This window comes from Theobroma cacao, chromosome 4 (genome assembly GCF_000208745.1).
Source record: "Theobroma cacao cultivar B97-61/B2 chromosome 4, Criollo_cocoa_genome_V2, whole genome shotgun sequence".
Lineage (NCBI taxonomy): Eukaryota > Viridiplantae > Streptophyta > Magnoliopsida > Malvales > Malvaceae > Theobroma > Theobroma cacao.
In genome coordinates this window covers 27,762,090-27,771,589 of record NC_030853.1, presented here as the reverse complement: position 1 = coordinate 27,771,589, position 9,500 = coordinate 27,762,090, and the positions used below count along the sequence as shown (strand labels likewise).

Below are 9,500 nucleotides of genomic sequence, written 5' to 3'. Positions count from 1 at the left end.
TAAATTTATACATAATTTTTTTTTTTTTTTTTTTTTTCTTTTTTCCTTTTTTCTTCTTCATGGGTCGATCGCTGAAAAGGCGACTGGTGTAATAAAACACCAATTTGGCGCACCATGTGGCCGGATCTGGCCACTACGGCACTAGATCGACGCTTCCCTGTAACTGGATTTGGCCATGAAGTGCCAGATCTAACTGTGAGATCTGGTTGAGAAGCACCAGATCTGGTCGTTAAGTGCCAGATCTGGTTGGATTTCGATTGAATTTTGTCAAAAAAGACTAGATCGACGCTTTTCGATCATATTCGGTAATGAAACTATCGTCGTTGTCTCTGTCGCCTCTGCCACCAACGTCATCTCTGGTGTTGAGTGCCAGTTAGAGAGAGAATGAGAGAAGAAAGAACGTGAGAAGAGAAAGAAAGAAAGAAGAAGGGAAAATGAAAAGAAAAAAAAGTATTTATAGGTTTAGGGTTGTAATATTTTTAAGTTATAAGGAGCATTTTAGAGCTATTTTCTCAGTCATGGAATAGCAAAACCCATGTAGAAGTTCAGGTGTAGTTATGCTTGAGTTTTACCCCATTTTAAAGAATAACTATTACTAGATAATAGCTGTTCCTTGTGGCATTGTTGTACTAAACGGAGGTAGAGCAAAACCATGGGATTAGATAGCGAATAGCTTAGCTATTCCCTATACCAAACGTGCAGTTACTATCTTTTTGTTGTCATTGGCCAATCATCTGCTTATTGTGAATGAAATTTTGTTAGTACTAAAGAACAGTAGGGTTGAGGGAGGGATTAAAATGTTGATGTCTGTTATAGATATTGGGAAAATGGAGTTATAAAGTTTATCAATTTATGCATAATCATTGTTCAATGTTGATGTATGTTATAGATAAAAGACAGAATATACTTCTGTAATCTTAAGATCAAATATGATACCATAAATACTATGTAACACCTAGTTGTTTATTGTTATTGTAAAATTCCATACACTGTTCATTTAGTTTTCTTTTAACTTTCAATTAATCTTAGTCAAATGAAAATTCGTGCTTTATTTATAGCATAGAAAAGTATATATACACTAACAATATGCAACATGTTGCTTTAAAAAAAAAAACAATATGCAACATCTCTTGATTTATTTTTAGTGGTTATTACTCTCATTTGAAGGGTAATAGAGATATAAACAATAATTGTAGTGGACGTCTCTCTCTTCCCCTATCAATATATGCAAACTCCAATCTCTATAGTGGGGGATGATAAGGAATCAAACAAGGCCTGTTTCTGTTGATTGACCCAAAAATATGCCATTATTCTTCCCTCACAACCACTTATCATATTAAAGATTAGCTATGATCCCACTTTTATTCTATGCAATGTATAACTAAAAATGCTAGTGATTTGCTTCATACCCAAATCATATATATATATATATATATATATATAAACTCCTCATTGTTGTGAAGGTATCATGTTTAATATATTTTGGCGTGAGGTGGGCGCTAGCTGTTGCTGCATCAGAACTTGATGATGGGGTACCAACGTCCATGTCCATCCGAGGAAGACAAGGCAAGGTGTGGTTCCAACCCCACATAATAATTATCAATGTAAAACATCAATCATTTCGAGGCCACGTTTTATTTGTGTCCATATTCATCATCTTTTAAAGTTTTATACCAAACCAAGGGACCCAAATGCCGTGAATGAATTAATATTGTCTTTTAGCGTTAGCGGTGTGAAATTTATGTTCAGTCGTAACATCAATGACAGCTCCGGGAGGCAACAAATTGGTACTGAAATTTTCAGAAAAAAAATACAAAATAGCACTAGGAAAGTTTTCTTTCGACCAAGCAAAATCAATAACATCATTGCAGATTTTTTTTTTGGCTGACTCATTAATTAGTTTGATATCTCCTTTGATGTTTTACCTAACCAGGCCAAAAGATCCAAAGAGTAGGGTGAACAAGTGATGTATATGATGTGGACTTATTCTTTATATCTTTCGATCGAATTTTTAAATTTTATAAAAGAGCTTAAAGAGTGAACAATTGGTATAAGATTAAATTTTTAAAATAAAATATTAATAAATTAATTAATAGATATGCGATAATATTCTAACCTCACTTAACATTTACGTATTTAAAAGTTTTATGTTAATATATAGAATAATGATTTTTTTCAAATATTTGTTCTTGATAAAAATTGTAAAGATAATATTTTAGAATTATGATGTTGTGAAAATTACGAAATTATTCTAAAGAATTGTCCAAAATCTTATCCAATTAATAGAATAAAAAAAGAAAGAAATCAAACGCAAGAAAAATATTACAAAATTTGGAGTTCAATGTGACATTTATTTTGAAAGGTTAACTATATCTGTCACTCATAGGTTATCATATTTGTTAAAGTGGCTAATGTTGTAATCAAATATTAAAAAATAGAATGGGAAAACTCTTGAACGATCATTAGCTGTCCAATGCTATGTTGACATAGCAATTAATCCAACTGAATTGGTAAACTATCAACTTATAATTATTTTCCTTTACCTTGAAAGGAAAAATGTTTATTTTATATAGTTCTATAATATCTTATATACCCGATAAAGATATATCTACCTTTCAGAAAAAAATAGTTCTACTATATCTTGTATACCCAATAAAGAATCATGGTTCACAATTCAATTTCTTCATATCAATAACTGTTTTATAATTTATTGAAAATTAATATAATTTACATTGTTATATATACTTGAATTTTGGTGCTAAAGATGTCCCGCAATAAGTGAGAATTATAATATGCACCATTCCTATTATATTCATTTTAAATTTGTTATATCAAAGATATAACAATTCATTGTTTTTTTTTTGTAAAATTATTATTTTATTATTGTGTTTAACAATGAACAATTGGAAAAGGAGTCAGAGGCAGCACCTTGCAACGACTTAGTTGGAAGCAAAATAGAGTAAAAATACAAACATTAAGTCCACTCACCCAACGTCATGCCTAAACTTAATTATATGTTCAATCCCATCATCTTAACACAACAAGTAGGAAAAGAACAAAAAAGAAAGTAGTACAAAGCTGCCTAACACCATTTAAATTACCCTACGATAATCAATCATAGCAAAACAAAACCCTCACCCTCATCGAAACAATTAAACCCTCCCATCCAACATCCTGCCTAAACTTATATGTTCGATACAATCATCTTAACACAACAAGAAACTGCCTAATGCCAATTAAATTACCGTAAACCAAACCCTCAACCTCATCGAAACAAACCAAAAATTTGACTACATCCACAACATAACTCCTTCTCCATTTCACGTCAAATAACAGTCTATTTATCCGAATACTCTCAACTTGAGCAATAAACACTCTAGGTACAGACTTCATCGGAGAACTTCTCAATTAGAAAGGTTCTTCACACTAAATTTTGACCACAAACAGGTTAGCTCTATCTTCACTAATTTTTGTAAGAGAGTCTGCAGGCCTTTGAACTATTTTTTTTAGATTAATAAAAAATGACTCGTGTACAACATATAATCAATTTAGTGGGAAAAAAAAAGTCTATGTAATAATTTTTCGAACCAATTCTTTAATCAGCCACTCCTTATAAAAATAATTCTACCATTACATGTCCAAAACCTCATCGAGCTTCCAAGCAAGTTATCTTCAAGGCACGCTTTTCAAAAAAAATTAGTCTGAACGCACGTTTTCAACACCAACCTTTGAACCATATTGGAATTACCAAAACAACCTACAGCTTCTTTAATTTCCCCATACGCTGCATTCTAATTGGCTAGCCATGTGCCCCCAACTGATGGCATTTTTGTCCATTTGGAGAACATAAAAATATTCTGTGATTTTAAAAGGGCCACCGCGTTGGGGTCCTTATAGACCGACAATTCGTATTTTCATGTCATAAATATGTCAGATACGATTAAATACAAAATATATTAAAATTAAATATGAACACGATACGTTTAATATTCGTATTTTAAATTTAAAACATGAACACGTTTAATAAACGTATAACACGACACGATTAATACGTTTATTAAACGTGTCAATATACGACATAACGCGATACGATTAATAATACGTTAACACGATTAACACATTTAACACGATTAAATAAAAATATTTATAATTAAATATAATTTTATTATTTAAATTTAAAATTTATAATTATAAAAATAATTATAACAAAATAAGAATAATAATAACATCAAATTTAATAAAATTTAATAAAAATAACATATGTAAAATTCATTATCATATAATATGATAAAATACATCATTAATATTTAACATTCAAATACTAATAATATAAAAAATCATTCATAATTTTTAATCGTAATAATTACATTATTACCTTTATAAAATTAAAAAAACTTATTAAAATAATTATTTAAAAATATTTATATAAAGTTAAAATAATCTTTAATTATTAATTTTAATAAGTTAATAAATGTGTCATGTATACACGTTTAAACACGATAACACAATTAAGTAAACGTATTTTAATTTTTGTATTTTAACGTGTCGAACACGATTAGATACGAAACACGTAAATAGTAAACTTAAAACCTGTTTAACTTATATCTTCTCGTATCGTACAAACGTGTCGTATATAAAATTATCATATTAGCCCTTATCTAAGTCTATCTGAGAATTTGCCGTGGTAGGATTTCAGCTCCAAGTCAGCAACTTCTTTATCAGAACTTATTAAAAAAAAAGTCAAAAACTTCCACCCTTGCCTATAAATTACTTCCTTTCTGCCCTTTGAAGGCTCAGCCTCTGCTTTTGCTTCAACTTTCAAAGCTTCAATTTTCTCAAATTTTCTTCACTTCGTCTTCTTCATCGTCGTTTCCTTCTTCCATTTCTCAAGCTATGGCTTCTCCTTTCGATTGCCTCTTGTTTGGTAAGTTCTTCATTTCTCTTTTCTCTTCCTTCAATCAAATTTTCTCTGCAGTTCCTTTTTTTTTTTTTTTCTGATCGTTTCGGCCCTGGGTTTTGCTTCTAAACAGATTTGGATGACACCCTTTACCCTTCCACCACTGGATTAGCTCAAGGCCTCAAGAAAAACATCGATGGTTCGTGGCGGTTCATGAAAAATTCACCAAATAATTTCTTTTTATATTCTGACGAATATCCAGATAAAATTGTAACGATACAGAAAACGCTGACAATGATCCATAAGCAAAGATGATATGCAAGCATTTAAGAAATCGGTCATAACTTTCGTTTTTACTATTATTTTCTCCAGATTTTCTGATAGAGAAATTTGGACTCTCGGAGACCAAAGCTTCAAGTCTCAGAGTCGAACTCTTCAAAACATACGGCAGCACTCTCGCCGGTTTGCGAGTAAATATTTAATTAAAATAAACTTTAAAATAATTCCAAAAACTAAATGCTTAAAAATATGCTAAGTTGGGGTTCCCTCTAAATTGTTGTTGCAGGCGTTGGGCTATGACATCGATGCCGATGATTACCACGGGTAGGAAACAATCATTGTTGTCGTTAAATTTATTTGAAAGAAAAAGAATCGTTCTACTTTTGCTTTGTTTGGAAACCGTTTAGAATTAAATCATGACTTTCTTTATTACTTTCTTTTTGCAATTGCCAGTTTCGTGCACGGCAGATTGCCATACGCCATGATCAAGCCAGACCCTCAGCTGCGTAATCTGTTACGTAGCATCACCCAAAGAAAAATCGTAAGTTTGAAAAAACAAAAACGAAAAAGAAAGTCATCAGAACAAAATCAAATTGCTTACTACTTCGAGATGGTCAACTTTTTTCGTCTCTTTTTTGTTTGCAGATTTTTACGAATTCGGACAGGGTTCATGCGATTAAGGTTCTGAAAAGACTAGGATTAGAGGACTGTTTCGACCAAATCATTTGTTTCGAGACACTGAACCCTAATTTGCCGAAATCAACGCGTCCCGATGAATTCCCTGTCGTCTTGAAACCTTCAATGGATGCCATGAAAATCGCTCTCGATGTCTCCCATGTTGATCCTGGACGCACTGTAATAATTCTTACAAGATTCTCATTAATTTAATTCCCTCTTTTTTTCTATTTTATTGTTTTGACGGTGAATGTGAAACTAAATTATTTTAATTTTTCTTTTGTGCAGCTCTTTTTCGATGACAATGTTCGGAATATCGCCGCTGGAAAGGCTTTGGGCCTGTGGACTTGTCTGGTAATTTCTTTTATTTAAAATTAATTTTAATAAGGAAAATCTCAAATTATTTAGCGTTACTCTTTAAATTATATCCAAGCAATGCTTTTGCAATTAATTAATGTAATTTTTTCTTTCGTGTGTGTGTGTGTTTCAAGGTTGGAAAGACCGTCAAGACAAAGGAAGCGGATTATGCAATCGAGACGGTCAACAATTTAGAACAAGTAATACCAGAAATGTGGGTCAACGAAACGGACGGTGGTGATGAAAGGATCAGTAGAACCAGCAGCGAATTGGATGCTATTCTGGCGGCAACAACACCCGTTGGAGCTTGATCAATTCAAGATCTCCGGGGACCTAATTGACAAAAAAAATGTTGGATTCTCGGGTTAGCACTTAAGGTCCCATATTATGTACATAATCATGTCGATGGCAATAATGTATCAAATGTGCATCTATTGATATGTGTACCAAAACGGACTATCCCATCAAGTAAATAAAGAATATAAATCATTGCTTTCAATTTCAATTGCAAGGTTATGGACTTATGATTTCTGTTTCAATTTAAAATTTTAAGTTTTAACTCCCCAGAAATTTTCTTTAAATATAGACCATTCAATTATCTTCAAAATGGAAAGTAATTATTAGAGACAAATTCGTGCAAGATTTGTTTACTGTTGTAAAGTCAGATAATAAAATTCTAAGAAAATATTAACATGTTAATGATATATAATATCCAAACTCACTTATTTTAAATCAAAGCCATATATTTTTATCTTTATTTTCGTCTAACTTCACATTTTACTTTTTCAGAAACTTCAAATAAATTTGTGAACGGTGTAATATTAGGTGATATACAAGCAAAGGCAGAGTTAACCAACTTTTATTGGAAGGTTCAATATGAAGAGGAATAATATATAAAATATAAATAATTAAATACAATATACAAGATTAATAATTTTTTTTATATAAACAGTATTGTTTAAAAATTAAATATTCAAAAATAATTTCCTTTCAACTAAATATAAAACATAAAATATATAAAAAAATATCTTATATAACCAAGATTAATAAAAGATTGATATATTGATAAAATTTTAAATAACAATCAATAATACAACGCTACAACGCATATTTAAGAATACATAACAAATAAAATATGACAAGTATAAGATAGAACTATTTAACAAAAAGAACAATATAATTGATGATTCATAGAAATTTAAAGAAAAAAATTTATAAAAACTTATAACATATGATCAAATAGAATAGAATTGAAAAAAATAAATATAAATAATAATAATATAATTAGAAAATGAAAGATAAAAAAAGCTTTAACTTTTTATGATTTCACAATGAAAGAATAAAAGAGAAGAGAAAGACAAAAAGAAAGAGATAGAAAGAGGTGTGAAGAAACTTAAAAGAAAAAAATTTAAGAATTAGATTAAAATTAAATGAATTCATAAGATTATTTTATTTATTTTTTATTTATATTAATAATTTAATAAAAATTATTTTGGAGGCCCATTAAAAAAATTTATATATAACATATTGTACTAATAATTTAATTAAAAAATTATTTTAAAGCTCATTAAAAGAATATATGTGATATATAAAAATTTTTAAAATTTTTGAGAAGAGACGCTCCGCCCCTGTACACAAGGTGGCTTCCATTCATGAGCTTCATTTATTTATTGAACCAAATAAGATTAAATATAATGCTGATCCAAGTAAGCGCATCCCATACTCCACTAGTTGGTGTCACCCAAAAGTGAATCAGATAGAAACATGAACCACCACCTTGTCATCTTAATATTAAAAAAAGGACGAAGATAGAAAACCAAACACCAGAAACCACATTACATAATTATTGCTTTCACGAGAGAACAAATTATTTGATACACGTAGTAGGGGATTGATTGCATGGCTCAAAGATACCAAATTTGTGGTTGTTAAGGGATCAATGGATGTTCTTTTCATTCTTAAATTAAATAATCATCAATCATAGTTAATTAGCCGAAATATTAAGATGATTATGTTGCTGATAAGGACTTTGGGTAGGTCAATCACATCTAAGGTTTGTTTAGTTGATTATAAAATAAGAAGTGGTACAGACTTTAATTAGGTTGATATGGGAAATGTCGGTGTCAATAGTCTATAAAAAATTAATTGTTGGTCATGTGCTTTGGTTTTTCATTAGTTTCTTAAGCACATGATTAGGGATTGTGACGGGCAATTTAAGATCATTTAGAATTTGAAGATAATCTCAAAGAGAAAAATGTCAATTATAGAATTAACTTGATCTTTAAATTTGTGAGAAGCTCTTCAGAAAAGGGATTTAAATTATCAAATCATATAATTTTAACAGAATCAAAATAAATATATGAAATCCGTGGTACGGATATTCATTAAAATATTTTATTATTAACATGAATTATTATTTGTTATAATCATGCAGCTTTTCTTATTTTTCAGGTGTTGATTTTTTGTTGAGAAGTTATGGGGTGGGTTTTGGAAACTTAAAAAGTAGGAATGATTGGGATGGGAGCTTTTCTTTATGCTTAAAGTTGGGTTTAGAGAAGAAGCTAGGAGGTCTAGGGATAATTTGGCACTGTTTTGTGTGTGGCATTATGCTGTGCGATTGCCTAATGTCTAGGTTGGTTTTGAATGTAACAACTCTAGGAATCTGCGGGCACGGTTTTGAGTGAGAGATAGGACAGGCGGCGGGGGAGGGGGCGGGGGAAGCTATTGAGAAGAGGGGACTGCAAAGATAAGTTGGATATGTGACATAGGAGTGATCGGCGTGGTCCTGGTCTGTCTGGTGTTGGCCAATGACGTGACGTTGTTTTTGCGGAAAGGATGTATGATGCTGGGTTCGAAGTGATTTTGTCGTTTCTTCGGATTTTTGGAAAAGCTTGAAGAAGGAACAAAGCTAATGCAACGTTTATCACAAAGGATTGTGTGTTGGTTAGGTAGATGCCTGGCGTCTGATCTTCGCAAAGAGGTTTCTGTGTTGATGGACCTGCTGATCATAGGTCCAAGGTCATCTCCAGGCCTTTTTGGACCCAATAAATACATCTGAAGAACAGATGCGATGTTGCAACCTCTCTTGTTGCAGGTAGATGCTCATTCGATCAGAGTTGAGAGATCTGTTTCCTGAGTTATGAGATACGCTGGGCAGTGGCAAGGTTATGGTTACATTCTTTGAGAACCCTTTAGCCTGTGGATGTCTAATGATAGTTGATAGTTTTTTCTTTTTTTGCTTGCATATGTTAATAGGATGGAACACAAACATGTGGGTGTTTCCTGGTAGTTT

General features: G+C 31.2%; 1 protein-coding gene across 1 annotated transcript; it reads left to right on the top strand.

The window, feature by feature from the left end:
- LOC18602962 (uncharacterized protein C24B11.05) lies at positions 4,779-6,719 on the top strand. Its single transcript, XM_007034664.2, has 8 exons — positions 4,779-4,924; positions 5,031-5,096; positions 5,270-5,367; positions 5,463-5,500; positions 5,630-5,717; positions 5,822-6,031; positions 6,140-6,205; positions 6,343-6,719. The coding sequence occupies exons 1-8, from the start codon at positions 4,894-4,896 to the stop codon at positions 6,517-6,519; spliced, it is 774 nt and encodes a 257-aa protein (XP_007034726.1). The 5' UTR covers positions 4,779-4,893; the 3' UTR covers positions 6,520-6,719.

Coding starts and splice junctions, on each gene's coding strand:
- LOC18602962 (XM_007034664.2), top strand. CDS start 4,894: ATGGCTTCTCCTTTCGATTGCCTCTTGTTTG. Junction 4,925..5,030: donor TTTCGATTGCCTCTTGTTTG/GTAAGTTCTTCA, acceptor GCTTCTAAACAG/ATTTGGATGACACCCTTTAC. Junction 5,718..5,821: donor GCATCACCCAAAGAAAAATC/GTAAGTTTGAAA, acceptor TTTTGTTTGCAG/ATTTTTACGAATTCGGACAG.